Source organism: Capra hircus, chromosome 7 (genome assembly GCF_001704415.2).
Source record: "Capra hircus breed San Clemente chromosome 7, ASM170441v1, whole genome shotgun sequence".
NCBI lineage: Eukaryota > Metazoa > Chordata > Mammalia > Artiodactyla > Bovidae > Capra > Capra hircus.
Window position 1 is genome coordinate 35,384,249 of NC_030814.1, and position 15,566 is coordinate 35,399,814.

Consider the following 15,566-nt stretch of genomic DNA (forward strand, 5'->3'; position numbering starts at 1 on the left):
CTCTCTGCATGTTTAGTGATCTTTTGATTGAATGGTAAAACTTACATTCTTGGGTGCTTGACATTTTTATAAACCTATGCAGTTTCTTGAGCTTTGTTCCAAAATTGTAATAATTATCCTAGAAAGGATCAATCCTCTTGTGTTTTCCTTTTTTAAGATTTGTTAGGTGAGACCAGAGTGCTCACTTTAGGACTAATTGTTCCCCAGTACTGAACCCTTCTGCGTATCCTAGTCAGTCTCCTATAAATCATGAGGTTTTCAAGTTAGGCTGGTGGGAACAGGCAGTGTTTCTAGCCTGTGTGAGCTTTGAGCACTGTTATTTTTAATTTCAGGGGATGGTTCTTCCCCAGGCTTCAGGCAGTTTCCTCATATGCGTTAACTAGTCAGTATGGAGGTGATTCCTTGAGGGACCCTTTGTATATCTCCACAATTCTCTCCTGCAATTTTGTCCTTTCAGTACTCTGTCCTGCAGTCTCCAGTACCTTTGGTCTCCCCAGATCTCACTTCGGGCTTTTCAACTCGGTTAGTTGGATGGGCTTTGCCTGGGTTCCCCTTGCCTGTATGTTTGCAAACTCTCTCAAGGCTGTAAACATGGATGAATTGTACGATTCACCTTGATTTTCCCCAAAAAAAAGTCTTAGGGATTTTTTTTTTACGTTTAACATCATGAAAATCATTCTTTTGTACATTTTGTCATTCTTGGATAGTTTTAGGGTGCATGTGCGTGCGTGCGTGCATGTGTGTGCACGTGTGTGTGCGCGCGCATGTGTGTGTGTGTGTGTGTGTGTGTAGGGTAGGAGGAGGAGCAATAAATCTGATCCATGTTACTTCATCTTGGCTAAAAGCAGAAATTTTGAATGATTCCATTTTATTGGGCAGTTTTTCTAATTTCTACATTTCCTTTGAACTTAACTATGTATTAAGATCTAATAAAATAATTTATTAAGAAAAGTTATCCTGATTAAAATAGTCTCTGTTGGTCCATCAATGGGGAAACATGACAAAAAGGTGGCTTATAATATACCAACTGTGTAGATCAGGTATTTTAGGTGGAGAATGACCACTTTCTAAGTAGTATACTATTAATACCATTAGTGATTCTGGAGACAATATGGGGAGAGGAGGGCAGAGACAATAAATGCACCTTAAATAGAAGAATTAATATGATTTCATAAAATACAAGTTGTATAATTAGGTCAGTGATTTAACGTGTAATTTTATTTCATGATATATAAATATTAATCAAACACCCAGGAATCAGGCAGATGTCAAGCAGCTAGACAAATTCTCTAAGGAGGTTATGAGCAGGGACTTCCCCAGCAGTCCTGTGGTTATGACTCCATGCTTCCAATGCAGGCAGCATGGGTGTGATTCTCAATCAGGAACTAAGATTCCACACTTGGTGTGTGGTGTGGCAAAAAAGAGGTTACAAGCAGAGTTTCTAAGAAAACATAAACTGCTGTTTATGAGGAAAAAAAAAAAAGGCAGATTTCCAGACCAAACCGCAGTGTAATTTAAGAGGACTGGGATGGGATCTAGAAACCTGCAAATTATTAACCAACTTAGTGGCTTTGGTAAGGGATAACTATGGAAAAAAGCTTGCCTCTATTTCTTATTTCTTATTCGAATTGGATAAATGGATGATGGGTGGGACAGAATGAACATTATTAGGAGAATTAAAGTAGTGGCAAGAACAAGCCAAGATATTTTAGCCTAGCATAAGAGGTTCGGACTAGAAAAGGTATCCCACATCAAACTAAAAAAACCCTAAGGTTTCAGAATAGGGAAATGATAGTATGAGAATGATTTTTAAGACTACTGATTTGATGGGATGAGCGAGCAAAGCTGGAAAGCGTCAGAACATTTAGAATGAGGTAATAAGGGTGACCATCAAGGAGGAAGTACTGACAATTCTAACTAGAATGTCAGAGAACACTGGTAAAAACGGTCTAACTTCCTTTCACATATGTAAGGACAGGAAGTTAGTATTAAATAAGAGATTTTAAAAATATTATAAACACAATAGCAAGCAAAATAATAATAATAAAAATAGTAAGAACAAAATAATCTTCAACAGGTTTTTCAGATGTTTACTTGCATGATTCTTGAAACTCCACTAAGAGCTCAGGAGCAGTTTGTATTGCCTGGAAGGAGTATTAAAACAGCAGTGTTAGTTTTCTAAATTAAAACTAATGCATCGGTCATTATGAACAAAAAGCAGTTTACCTTCTCTAAGAAAGATGAAGCAATACTTGCATTTTATTTATATTTCTTCATTTGCTGTTTCAGCCAATTTCAGTTTATTGTCAAAGATACAGAGATTGTAGTCAAGAAAGTGAGAAAAATGGACTTCTCCGGTAGTATAGTGGATAAGTATCCACTTGCCAGTGCAGAGGACACGGGTTCAATCCCTGGTCTACGAAGATTCCATATGCCAAGGAGCAACTAAGCCTGTGTGCCACAACTACTGAGCCTGTGCCCTAGAGCCTGTGTTCTGCAACAAAAGAAGCCACCACAATGAGAAACCCTCACACCGCAGTGAAGAGTAGCCTCCACTCGCCACAACTAGGCAAAGTCCAAGGGCGGCAACAAAGACCCAGTACAGCCAAAAATAAAGTGAATAAGTAAAATAAAAGAAAAAAGGAAAAATCTACTTCTCCAAAATTACAAATTGGATGTTTAGGTTACAAAATGTCAAGGGTGTAATAGAGGGATTAATTCTGGTAGGGAGTGGGTATGAGCAAAAAAAGACAGACAAGGGGAATTCCCTAGTGGTCTAGTGGCTAAGACTCCACACTCCCTATGCAGGGGCCCTGGGTTCAATCCCTGGTCAGGGAACTAGATTCTACATGCTGCAACTTAAGAGTTTGCATGCCACAACTAAAGATCCTGCGTGTTGCGACTAAGACTCCACATGGCCAAACAAACAAATAAGTAAATAAATATAAAAAAATTAAGAGAGAAAGAAGTACGATAAGTTTTCAAGAAAGATATAAGATATCAGAAACTGTTAACAGATTTTCACAGTTCATAAAGATAGATAACTTGCTCAGTGCTGTGAAAGCAAATCCAAAGGAAGATAACAATTCTGTATGTTTATTCATTTCTTACCTTCTTTTAATGGAGTTTTGGGAACAAAATTTTCTTTACTTTCATGAAGAAAAGCCTTTGAAGGATCAAAGTGTTTGATACCCAGAACTTTGTTCAGTTCCTCCTGAAGTTTTGCTTCACTTTGTTTTCTTTTAGTAAGCTGAGCACGGAGTTTTAACACCTCCTATTGTAAGAAAAAATACAATCAGTAAATAATTATTGAAGATCATGTGAGTGAAATGTGCTACGAATATTACTGACAATTCCACAGTTGCTCTTTTTTCAAACCTTAATGGCAAAAGCCTACTGCATACAGGCTTTCAGACTATAAATTACAAAATGAACAGCTATGACAAAGAAGATAACAAGTCATTTAAATCTTCCTGTCCCTCTATAGGTACAAAGTCGTATTTCTGATAAAAGTAAATGGCCTTAAGGTAAAATAGCAAGTGAAGAAACAATTATTCAAGCAGATCCATAAAAGCGCTTTTTGTTTTTTAAAAAAGGCAATGTCCTGTTGTGTTTGAACTAATCCTGTTCCCTCTCGCCCTAGTACTTGCTTAGCAAAACAGAGACTCCACACCAGACCTCTGCAGACTGGAGTAGAGGGTTCCCCACAACCCCCTCCCCCACGCCCCCACCCCGCGCTCCCAGTCAGAGGCTTCTCCTGAGGAGCAGGATGTCAGCATCTCTCATCTTGCCCTCAGCTCTTCCTTGATCTGAACAACAGCAAATGTGGCTGAGAGGTATGTGTGTGGGGGTCTTTTCTTTCAAGAAACCAAGGTGCAGAGTGCTGAAAATGCCCAGACCCTGATCACCCTTTACCTAGCTCATGAGACAATGGTTCCAAGCCAACAGATGCAAAGTGAGAGACCCTCAGATTGCTCATCTCCCTCTCCCCCAAGTCTACTAAACATCCAGCTACAGGGACAGAGGTGTTCATTCAGAGGAAAGCTTGCCATCATCCCCAAATCCAGATCTGAAGCCTTGTCTCAGAAATTCTGCCTAGGAGGAGAACACAGAGCTCCTAATTCATTCCCAGAGCAAGTGACTTCACTTACAACAGAGCTTAGAGAAGTTCAAGCTGAAGGATGCCCTTAAGAACAGTAGAGGCTGTGTGCTGCAAGGGAATGGGAAGTGATTAAAAACTGGGCTAAATTGTAAGCTGCCTAGTTTGTAGAAGAGAAGTGCTGAATAAGACAGGTGGGAGGAGCCCTCCTGGAGCCAGAACAAAGTCAATCACTGACCTAAAACACAGTTCCAACAAAGGAACCAGAATTAGATTGTAGTAGATTGTAGATTAATTGTACACATTAATCTGTAGAGGAATTTAAGACCTGGGGCAATGTTGAAAATAACAGAGGGATAATCCAGCAACTATGTGTGATCAGGGAGAGAGGGAGGCGGCCTTACCCAAACCAGCATCATCTCAGGGTGACTGTGTACACACCCCAAACTGAACCTCCCTCAGCAGCAACATCAGAGGCACAAACTAGTGGGGAGTGGGGAGGAGGAATAGACTGCACTAAACAAGAAAATAACAACATACCTGCAAAGGGATGGCAGTACCCAGAGGTGCTACAATATATTGTCTAAAACATCCATTTCCTAACAGAAAAATTACAAAGTACTCAAACAGGAAAGCATGATTTATATACTGGGGAAAAGCAGGCAACAACAACTGCCCAGAGAGTAACCCAATATCAGATTTATCCAAAAAAGGGTTTAAAGCCATTATAAACATTTGAAGCAGTAAAGGAACTTAAAAAAAAAGGGAGTAGACTCAAATTCCTACAATCAGAAATGAAAGAGGGGCCATTGCTACTGATATTATCAAAATGAAAAGGAATGTAAGGGAATATGGCACACAGTTGTGAACCAACATATCAGAAAACGAAATGGACATATTCCTAGAAAGACACAAACTACTGAAACTGTCTCAAGAAGAAATAGTCAATCTGAGGTATGACTGTATTGCTATAAACTTCCCTGATAGAACTGCTTTTGCTGCATCCCATAGGTTTTGAGTTGAAATAGTCAATCTAAATAGATCTATTATAACAAGTGAAGAGATTGAATTATTGATCAAAAACCATCCACAGAGAAAAGTCTAGGTCCAGTGCCTTCACCACTAAATTCCACTACACATTCAGTAAAGAATACCAATAATTCACGAAATATTCCATAAACAGAAAGGGTGAAACACTTCCCAACTCATTTTATGAAGTCAGTATTACCACGATAAAATAAAAACCACCCACCGCAATATCAATAAAAATAAACGTGACTTTACAAACCGATTTGAGATTGCTATTTTCATCTTTCAGTTTCACAACATGCTTGATTTTTTGCTTTAGATTCTGATGACCCAATAATTTAGCATATGAATCTCTTAGATTATTTAGTTGTTCCTGAGCTGCACCATGTTCATTCAACAAAGCCTGTTTCTCTGCTTCAAATGCATCCAGTTGTAGCTGAAAAAGATTTTTTTGTGAAGTTAAGACTTAAATCCTACTTGACTCATATTAACTACAAGGATAACTAAAGTGAAAGAAAGTAAAAAGACAAGACAGGATTTCCCTGGCGGTCCAGTGGCTAAGACTGCAGGCTTGCAATGCAGGGGGACCAGGTTTGATCCCTGGTTGGGGAACTAGACCTCACATGCTGTAATTAAGACCTGGTGCAGCCAAATAATAAATATCTAAACAAGAAACTCAACAACCACCACAACAAAAAGGGCAAAAAACAAAAACAGATTTATTGACTCACTCTTAGGGCTCTCCATAAATTGTCTTTTTTTTTTTTTTAATAAAAAGTTGTTTTTCATTTCAAAGATCAATGAAACAGAAAGAAAGAAACAACGAAAGACCTGTTAGCTGGGCTAATCTGTATTACCACAACACATTATAACCAATACTGTCTTCTGACTCTAAGTACCCAGATTTGCATTTATCCTTTAAGTGTTAGTTAGAGCAACATTGAGAAAGATCATAACAAAATAAGTGTCATTTACTTACGTAGATTATCAAAAGTTCATATCAGGAGAGCCTTCTAAGGTTTTAACTTTTAAGAATCTTATTAAGGGGTAATATTTAAGCCTATAAAGCCTATATTAAAAATGTATGCATAATAATGTAGTAACATCTATAACAAACCTTCTGTAATAGGAAGTTAAACTGGCACTGTAAATGCACAGCAAAATGATCTTTCAGAAGAACCATGTCACTGCTGTGACTGTGACACGGAACAATACGAATTCTCAAATACAAGTAAGTTAAGTCCTAATTGACAGACCTGAAAAGGCTTTGTTTTATTATATAATTCTTCATAGAGGAGACGCCACTTATTCATTTCCTCAGTTAATTCTGCTATTGAGTTTTCTTTTCCAGCTTTTCTGTAAGGGAAAATTACATTAAAAATCACAATATACTAAAAAAAATAACTTAAGACACATGGCATTTTAGTTTTCAGCCTAGATTACCTTGCTTCTTCCTCTTCCAGTTGTTTCTTAAAGTCTTCGCTTTGTTGCTTGAGTTGGTTCTGTAAATCAGATATTCTTTTAAGAGAAGAAACTGTAATTTCTTTCATTTCTGCTTCTTTAAGTGCTGATTTGGTCTGCAGATCTAGAAGCATCCTTGGGTTTGAGAGAGAACAGTCCATTAAGAAAGTTATAGCCATTTAAATTACCTTTTTTTAAAAAAAAGAATCTCAAAGAACTGTTGAGAATTATACATTCTAAACTGTGTAAATTTACCATCGAAGATCACCCAAAGCAAGCCATGGGACTATAGTTTTCTGCATCACTTAGTAGCTGGCTTGCAGCAACATCCAATTGTCCTAATGGTTCTAAGACCACAGGTGTGGGCAGGTTTTATTTCTCCGACATACCTTGCATATTCTTGATTACAGTTCTCAGTTGCCAATATTTGATCTCGGACATCCTCTGCACTTTGCTCAGCCTTGGCCAGTTTTTCCTTAAGTGATTCGTTCTGCACCTTAAGATCTTCTAGCTCACTTGCTGTTGATGCTTTATAGCTTATTTTTTAAAAACAAGGTTAAAGGATTTTTCTAACATATGCACAACAAATCTATAGCTGATTGGTTTATATTGTATACACTTTTAGGTAAAACAAACAAAACCTTATCGATTTTCACATTTGCACAAGTAAGAATTCAATGTTTTGAAGTCAAGTTAATACTTAATATGAACTTATATGACATACGCAGTTCCTTTAAAGAAAAGAGTCAAGTGCCTAGTATGGGCAGAATCTATGAACAAAGATGAAAAGAAATCAACTACCAAACATGGAAATTACCTCAAAACAAAAACCCACACAATCCCTCTACCTACTGTCATACTTTATTATCTTGTGGGTGAGAGAAAAAAATGCCTCTTCAGGTTGTTGTAAAATAAAAGGTAAAATAACAACATAATTAACTTTGTTCTAAGTGTTTTAAACGGAAACTACAGAACATGTTAGCTGATAAAACTGGAGAACCTACATTTTGCTTCATGATTCAGAAAAGGCTTTTCTGAGGAATTTACAGTTAAGTTGAGATGTGATGGATAAGGAGGATTTAGGGAGCCAACTGGGGAAAGTATTTCAGAGGGAAAAGATGTGTATGTGCTCGGAGGCAGGTAGAACACAATCCATTAAGAGCTGGGACTGGGGCTTGCCTGGTGGCTCAGTGGTAAAGAATCTGCCGGTCAATGCAGGAGACATGGGTTCAATCCCCAGTCTGAGGAAGACCCCACATGCTGTGGAGCAACTAAGCCTGTGCACCACAACTACTGAGCCTGTGCTGTTAACTACTGAACTCAAGTGCCCTAGAGGCCACGCTCCTCAACAAGAAAAGCTACCTCATTGATAAGCCCACACACCATAGTTAAGAGAGCAGCCCCCACTCACTGCAACTAGAGAAAAGCCCGCACAGCAACAAAAACCCAGCATAGCCAAAAATAAATAAATAAAATATTAAGCATTAGAAAAGAAAAAAAAAAGAGCTGTGACAGGAGTCTAATGAACAAGAGAGGGGAAAAAAAGAACGAGAGATGCAGGGGCAGAAGCAAGAGGCATGAATCCTTGCTGGTGGGGCACAGTGGGCTTACCTGAATGATAAAGCACATGCTTCAAAGGTCTCTTAAGTAAGTGTGTGAATTACTCCAGAGATATTCAGAGAACTGACTGAGGAGGGACAGGAATGCTGAACTGGAGGATTAACCAGAGGACAATTATTTTTCAGCCCAGGTGAGTGGTAAAGGAGGCTTGGACCAAGGAGTTGGCAAAAGAAAGATGTGAGATCTCTTTTGGAGGCAGAATGGAAAAACTCAAGAAAGAGACTGAATGTTGGGAGAAAGGGAGAGAAGATGATTACGATGACTCCAGACTTATGGAAGGAGAAACTCAGAAGATGGAGATGTCACTGACTGTGATCAACAAGAATGAGAGACGAGAGGGACAAAGGGAGACAAAGATGATCTAGAGTTGTTTTGGTGGGGTTAATAACAGACAGCGGTGAGAGATCTACTTGAAGTCAAGTAGGCAGCTGAATATCTGAGTAGGGGATGAAAGGAGGGGTCTGGTTTGAAGAAATAAATTTTAATGCTACTGGCATACTAATGGTGACTCACATCACAGAATGACTAAAGGCACTAGTTTTCAAAGTGGCAAGAAGGAAAATTTCTTTCCAGAGTTGTGAACAGCACTAAAAGTTATATATGTATACGTATATATATAGTTAGTTGTTCAGTTGCTCAGTAGTGTCTAACTGTTTGTGACCCCATGGACTGTAGCACACCAGGCTTCCCTGTCCTGCATCATTTCCTGGAGCTTGCTCAAACTCATGTCAGTGATGCCATCCAATTATCTTGTCCTCTCTTGTTCCCTTCTCCTACCCTCAATCGTTCCCACATCACAGTCTCTTCTAATGAGCCGGCTCTTCGTATCAGGTGGCCAAAGTATTGGAGCTTCAGCTTCAGCGGCAGTTCTTCCAAAGAATATTCAAGGTTGGTTTCCTTCAGGATTGACTGGTTTGATCTCCTTGCAGTCCAAGAGACTCTCAAGAGTCTTTTCCAACACCAAAGTTCAAAAGCATCAATTCTTCAGTGCTCAGTCTCATGGTCCAACTCACATATTCATACATGACTATTGGAAAAACCACAGATTTGACTACACGGATCTTTGTTGGCAAAGTAATGTCTCTGCTTTTTAATATGCTGTCTAGGTTTGTCATATGTATATTAATTATATGTATGCTAATATATAAAAATTAAAATATATAGGGACTTCCCCAGTAGGCCACTGGTTAAGACTCTGTGCTTCCACAGTAGGGGGAATGAGTTTGATCCCTGGTTGGGGAACTAAAATTCCACATGTCGTACAGCATGGCCAAAAATTCAAAACAGAACACAAAACAAAACACACACACACACACACACACACACACGTACATATATATACACACACAAACACACACACATACATATGTATACGATATGTATGTCAAAATAGATCAGATGCAGGAACACATCACTGAGATTAGAAGGTACTAGTTGATGAATGGGTATTAGGCAATTGATTATCCATATGGAAAAAGAAATATGAATTTTATCCCTTTATCACTACACATACAGAAATCAGTTCTAGGTGGAAAAATGAAAAGTGCAATTTTGAAATTTAGGAAAAAAAATAGGTGAATATCTTTATTTAAGTTCTCGGGATAGAAAGAAGTTTTTGTAGGCAAAAGTGTTCACATAAAACTCTATAAGTTTAACAACACTAAAATCAAGAATTACCATTCATCACAGGAAATCATAAAGAAAATGAAAATATAAGCCACACTCTGTAAGATATCTGCCACCCATATTGCTGATAAAAACCCTACAAATCAACCAAGAAAAGATAATCCTCTAGAGAAATGAATAAAAGTCATATATAAGCTTTTTACCGAAAGGAAAAATGAATTATCCACAAGAAGAGGTTCTTTTACATTTAGTATACTGGCAAAATTTATGAAGTCTAACAAGCTTCAGAGGGGAGGTAGATCAATGGGAACTCATATATCACTAGTGGGAGTGTAGATTTTCACCTTCCCTTTGTAAAATGATTTGGAATTAAATTTTAAAGTTGAACATTCACTTAAATGTGACTTTAGAGTAATTCTTACAGGTATGTAAGAGAAGACCACAAGAATATTCACAGTACTGTTAATAAAATGAAAGAAATGGGAACCAACCCAAAAGCCCAAAGTGAGAAAGGATAAATAGTGGTAGACTGATAAGATCAAATATTCTTTAACAGTGGATGAGATGGTTGGATGGCATCATCGACTCAATGGACATGAGTTTGAGCAAACTCCCAGAGAGAGTGAAGGACAGGGAAGGCTGGCGTGCTGCAGTCCATGAGGTCGCAAAGAGCTGGACATGACTAAGTGACTGAAGAACAATTCTATAACAGTGACCATGAACAAACTATAGACCCAGGCAATACTGAGATTCAACCCTAAAAACACACATAGTGCAGAGTGAAAAGGCAAGTCCCAGGATATGGCACATACTACTAGGACACTTTTGGTGAAGTTCTGGAAAGAGAAAAATTAGGTATTAGTCATATGGACATACATTATAAAATTATACACAGGAAAAAAGCTAGGAAGTAACTGATGTAGAGTTTGAGATGGTGTTACCTGTTGCAGGGAGGAATGAAGATGGGACAGTGGAGGATTCATATAGGTAGCAAGCTGTTGAAACTCTTTTGGTTTATAGGTTGTCTTCTATGAGCTCACACATGTTAAATTTACCTTTATGATTTAGGATTTCTGTACACATTGGATCTTTTTATTGACTATACTAAAATAGCTAAAAGAAGAGCCCTCCACCCAAAATTATATAAAGTAAATACAGTAAGTAAAAATGCTAACATTAATACACTCAGTGTGAGACTGTGATGTACTAGTGTTTGTTGTATTATCCTTTGTAATTTGTAACACCCTCCAAAATAAACTTTAAAAAAGGGAAAATAAGTAGACTGGATAGGAAGTAGATACATTATAATATCTATCAAGAAGATGGACTATGATTATATTATAAACTATAAATATAGACTACTATATATGTGAAGTCACTCACTCATGTCTGACTCTTTGCAACCCCGTGGACTGCAGCCCACCAGGCTCCTCCATCCATGGGATTCTCTAGGCAAGAATACTGGAGTGGGTTGCCGTTTCCTTTTCCAGGGGATATTCCTGACCCAGGGATTGAACCCAGGTCTCCCACATTGCAGGCAGACGCTTTACCCTCTGAGCCACCAGGGAAGCCATATACACAGGATGAATAAACAACAAAGTCCTACTGTATAGCGCAGGCAACTGTATTCAATATCTTGACATAAACCGTGGTGGAAAAGAATATGTAAAGGAATGTATTTATATGTACAGTAGAAATTAACACACTGTAAATCAATTATACTTCAATAAAATAAAGAAAAAAAGATGGGCTATAAACATGAGGAGGACTGGGGGTGACAACGGTATTGGGAAGTAAAGGTGCAGAAAGAAGTGGGGGGTGAAGGGAGATGTAAAAAGACGTGTTTTAAAGACAAAGGCACATTAACATGTTCTAATACTGACCGGAAAAATTCTAGAAGGTTGAAAATTAAGAGATAAGGGATGAACGATGGAAAGAGGTCACTAAAGGTTAAGGAATGAGATAATACCTCATCTGTAATAGGTGGGAAGAAGGTAGGGTGAGCATAGATGCAGGTACATTTATAGGTTCCATAAAGAGGAAATAAAAGCGTTTGGATTCTTCATGAGGAAAACGATGACATCAGGAGAGTCAGACAGATGTGTATGAAATCTGAAGCGGGTACTGGGCGAGGGAAATCACTATATATTCTAAGACTATAGGTACACGAAATGCCCATTTCCATGGGCATTGTGGAATTTAAAGTAATAACAATTGTTTTATCCATGTAGTTTTGCTGACAGATGTCTCTAGGTGAACATTCTTTGCCTGCTCATGTACGTTTGAGAAAGCATCTTCCCCATAAAAATACCTTTCAAATTGAGCAGTAACATCTTCCAGGTTCTGCACTGTACTGTTATGTTTTTCTTGCAAAAGCAAGGTGGCCTGAGTATGAGCAGCATTACTTTCATCCAGTTCGGCTTCTTTCCTAAGAAAAAGGGATGGTTAAAAGATAAGATGCTAACTGCATCTTAATTACCATTTAATATACCATTAGCTTAAGAAAGAGACTAGGATGTACCTTTGACACTGTGAATCATATATTCCACATTGGACAGCTTAGACCTACATTCATGATCTATATCTGCTAGCATGTTTATTTACATGCAGCTTCATTTTACCTTTCCTATTCTTATTTTACTTTTGTTTTCATCCTAATTTACTTACTTTTATTTTCATACCATATGTACTTATGTAGGTAGTTTAAACACTTTTGGGGAAGAAAGAAGATTAAAAAGACTCTAAGACAGAATCTTGGCAGCATCCAAGACTGAAGAATGTGAAGGATTATAACTTAAGAAGCTCTTGGGTTGAATAAAATTTAATTCTTTGAATTCAGATATTTAGGGAACACTAGGTACAGTTAAGGTAACTTCGTTTTAAGAGGTCTTTTGAAAAAATAATTACAAGACTATGTAGATTTATTGTGACTATACCAATAACCCACAAAATAAATTACTAATTATTTAAAGATTCAACAACTTATTTAGGAGGCTATTTTGCCTAGACAGAATGGCTTTTAAGTCATCTTTATAACTATAGACTACAAATCTATACAGATTTTAAATAAATGAATATTACATATTTCTACAATGGTGATAAACTTTATTTGACAGGCATATGAGCTTATAAGAGGTATTTTAAAGAACACATAGAACTAAAACTGTAAGAAGCATTATTTGCTTAAAGGCTAAGTTGGACACTGAAACAAGATACACAATTGTTCAAATTCATTCTAGAATGAGCAAAGGATTTTAAAAATACACACCACAGCTAAAAGCAATTAACTACTACTAAAGGATTTAAAATAAAAATACTTTTTCCTGCTCCCTAGAGGAATCCTGTCAACTTCTAAGTTCTTCTCTTAATCCTGAAATTTCCACACTGGAAAGGACCTTACAAATAATCTCATAAAACTCCTTTATTTTGTATCCAATGAAACAGAAAACAAAAGAAATTAAGACAGTCTTGCTCAGAATCACACATTTAACTAACAGATCTAGTAATAAAATCTTTATCTCCTGACCTTTGAACTGAGTTCTTTGAGTTAGAATAAATGATTATCTCATTTTTCTTTCTGAAATTGACATTATCCACTCAAGTTTCTTAATGTACCTGTTCCCTGAGGCTGGCTGCAGGATGAAAACAATCCCCCTAATTACATATTTTGTTCCCCAAAATGCAGGCATGTATAAAAAATTTGATGTTCTTTAAAATCACTAACCACTAAAAGAAAATAGAAAAGGGATTAATAAAAAAGCACCTAATAAGAGATAGATACATAGTTGTGATATAAGTGATGATTCTGTAAGGTTATGTCTAGTTCTTTGCTAGAAAATGTTTACTGCTGAGATCCCAAGAATTCAAGTATTTGTTTACAATTTGAACTCAAGAATCAACTTGGATATTGTAAATAATTGTGATGAAGGGCATATAATGTGAAAACAATATGAAATTAAACAAAGAAAAAAAAAGGCACTGGATCTCAGGCTTTCTACTTTTAATGATACATTTTTTACTTTCTGGATTTCCCCCAGTTCTGGTTCTTTCTTCCCCATTTTGGTTTTTGACTGTTATTTCTGAAGTGTCTGTGGCTCCCTCTTTGAACTTTAAATAAGAAAAGGGCATGGCTTCTCTCTTGGGCAGTCACACCTGTCTATCTGTACTTTCCGCGCATGTACTTTACCTCTCTGTGTCTCTTTCTTTTAATTTGTGGACTTCCCTGGTGGTCCAGTGGTTAAGAATCTGCCTGCTAATGTAGGAGACCATGGGTTCAGTCCCTGGTCTGGGAAGATTTCACATGCCGCAGGGCAACTAAGCCTGTGCGCCACAAGAACTGAGCCTACACTCTGGAGTCTGCCTGGCAGCTACTGAGCCCATGTGTTGTAACTACTGAAGCCTGGGTGCCCTAGGGCCCGTGAAAGTAGCCCCTGCTCACCACAACTAGAGAAAGCCTGCATGCAGCAATGAAGACCCAGCACAGACAAAAGTAAATAAAATTTAAAAAAAAAAAAAAGAAAATTCCTTATTTGTAAAATAATTCCAACTTCACCACTCACATGATTGGTGTGGGAATCCCAAGAGAATGTACTAGAAAATAACCTTTAATTATAAACATGAAGTCCTATTAATACGAACCCTTTCAGCTTTTCTTCGAGACGTTTTAGTTCTGCAGCTCTAGATTCCGCTTCCTCTTCCAGTTGCTTAAGCAGGTTTTCAGCTTGTTCCTCCTTCTGCTGTAATTTATCCAGCTCATCCAAGGCCTGCTTTAATTCTCCCTCAAAGAGAGTTCTCTCTTTAATCATTTCTTCTTGAAAAGAACAGAGCTTCTGCTGAAGACCAGAAGATAATTCCTGCATATTGATAGAAAGCCAGCAAAATCATCTGAAAGGTTTTGACAACTTAAAAAATAATTAAATTGAATAATCTGTGAGATTTTACTAAGGACAAAAGAGAAGTACAACTAATCAAGTACGGACACTAAACTCGAGAGCCTCTGAGAAACTTGAGAGATTCATATTCATTCTGTCATGGATTATATCCTACCCTTTGTTAAGATTGGGGTAAATGTTATTTCAGTCTTTTTCCTAGGCAACACACACTTCTTAGACAACAAAAATTAGATTCTACAACTGGCTTTTATCATATATTTTTCTCATATGATACTATATAAAGAGTATTATGATTTCAATGTTATATAGAAATATATAAAGTTATATAAGTAAATAAGAATAAATAAATACAAGTAAATCACCATTGCAAAAAAAATTCTAACATTATGAATAAAGGAAAAATTGCTTTTGACTACTCCCCATTCCAATCAAAATAACCACTAAATTTTAAATAAATATGCAGCAAAGACATGATTACTTCCTCAGGATAAGAATCTAAAAGTAGAACTGTTGGATCAAAGGATATATACAATTTAAAGGTTTTCTGAAACACAGGGAAATGTATGACAAAAGAAGCACTAGGCTTTTTTAATATTGTAAAATACCTTCTCTTGTTGCAGAAGTGAATCCATTTGCAATACTTTTTGTTGTAGCTCTTCATGTTCTTGTTTTCCAAGAATAGACCTCTCTTTTAAGCTTTGTATCTCAGAATTTAGATTTTCGTCCAGTTCTCTGTTCCTATTGATGAGGTCTTCTAGAAAAGGAAAAATATCAACAGTGCTGTAGTTAGATACTAATATTACTTTTGAAAAACCCAGATTTCCATGGTGGTTCAGAGC

General features: G+C 37.2%; 1 protein-coding gene across 2 annotated transcripts in view; it reads right to left on the bottom strand.

Annotated features, from left to right (window-relative positions):
• The window catches only part of HMMR (hyaluronan mediated motility receptor), a 31,724-nt gene continuing 16,986 nt past the window's right edge, over window positions 829-15,566 (bottom strand). For both annotated transcript variants that reach the window (XM_005683372.3, XM_005683371.3), the window contains exons 10-18: window positions 15,333-15,481; window positions 14,474-14,688; window positions 12,147-12,263; window positions 6,979-7,125; window positions 6,572-6,724; window positions 6,385-6,484; window positions 5,388-5,564; window positions 3,112-3,274; window positions 829-2,144 (exon numbers count right to left, since the gene is read on the bottom strand). In XM_005683372.3, the coding sequence (XP_005683429.1) occupies window positions 2,125-2,144; window positions 3,112-3,274; window positions 5,388-5,564; window positions 6,385-6,484; window positions 6,572-6,724; window positions 6,979-7,125; window positions 12,147-12,263; window positions 14,474-14,688; window positions 15,333-15,481 (1,241 nt within the window). In that variant the 3' untranslated portion in view covers window positions 829-2,124. The remainder of the gene's footprint in view (window positions 2,145-3,111; window positions 3,275-5,387; window positions 5,565-6,384; window positions 6,485-6,571; window positions 6,725-6,978; window positions 7,126-12,146; window positions 12,264-14,473; window positions 14,689-15,332; window positions 15,482-15,566) is intronic.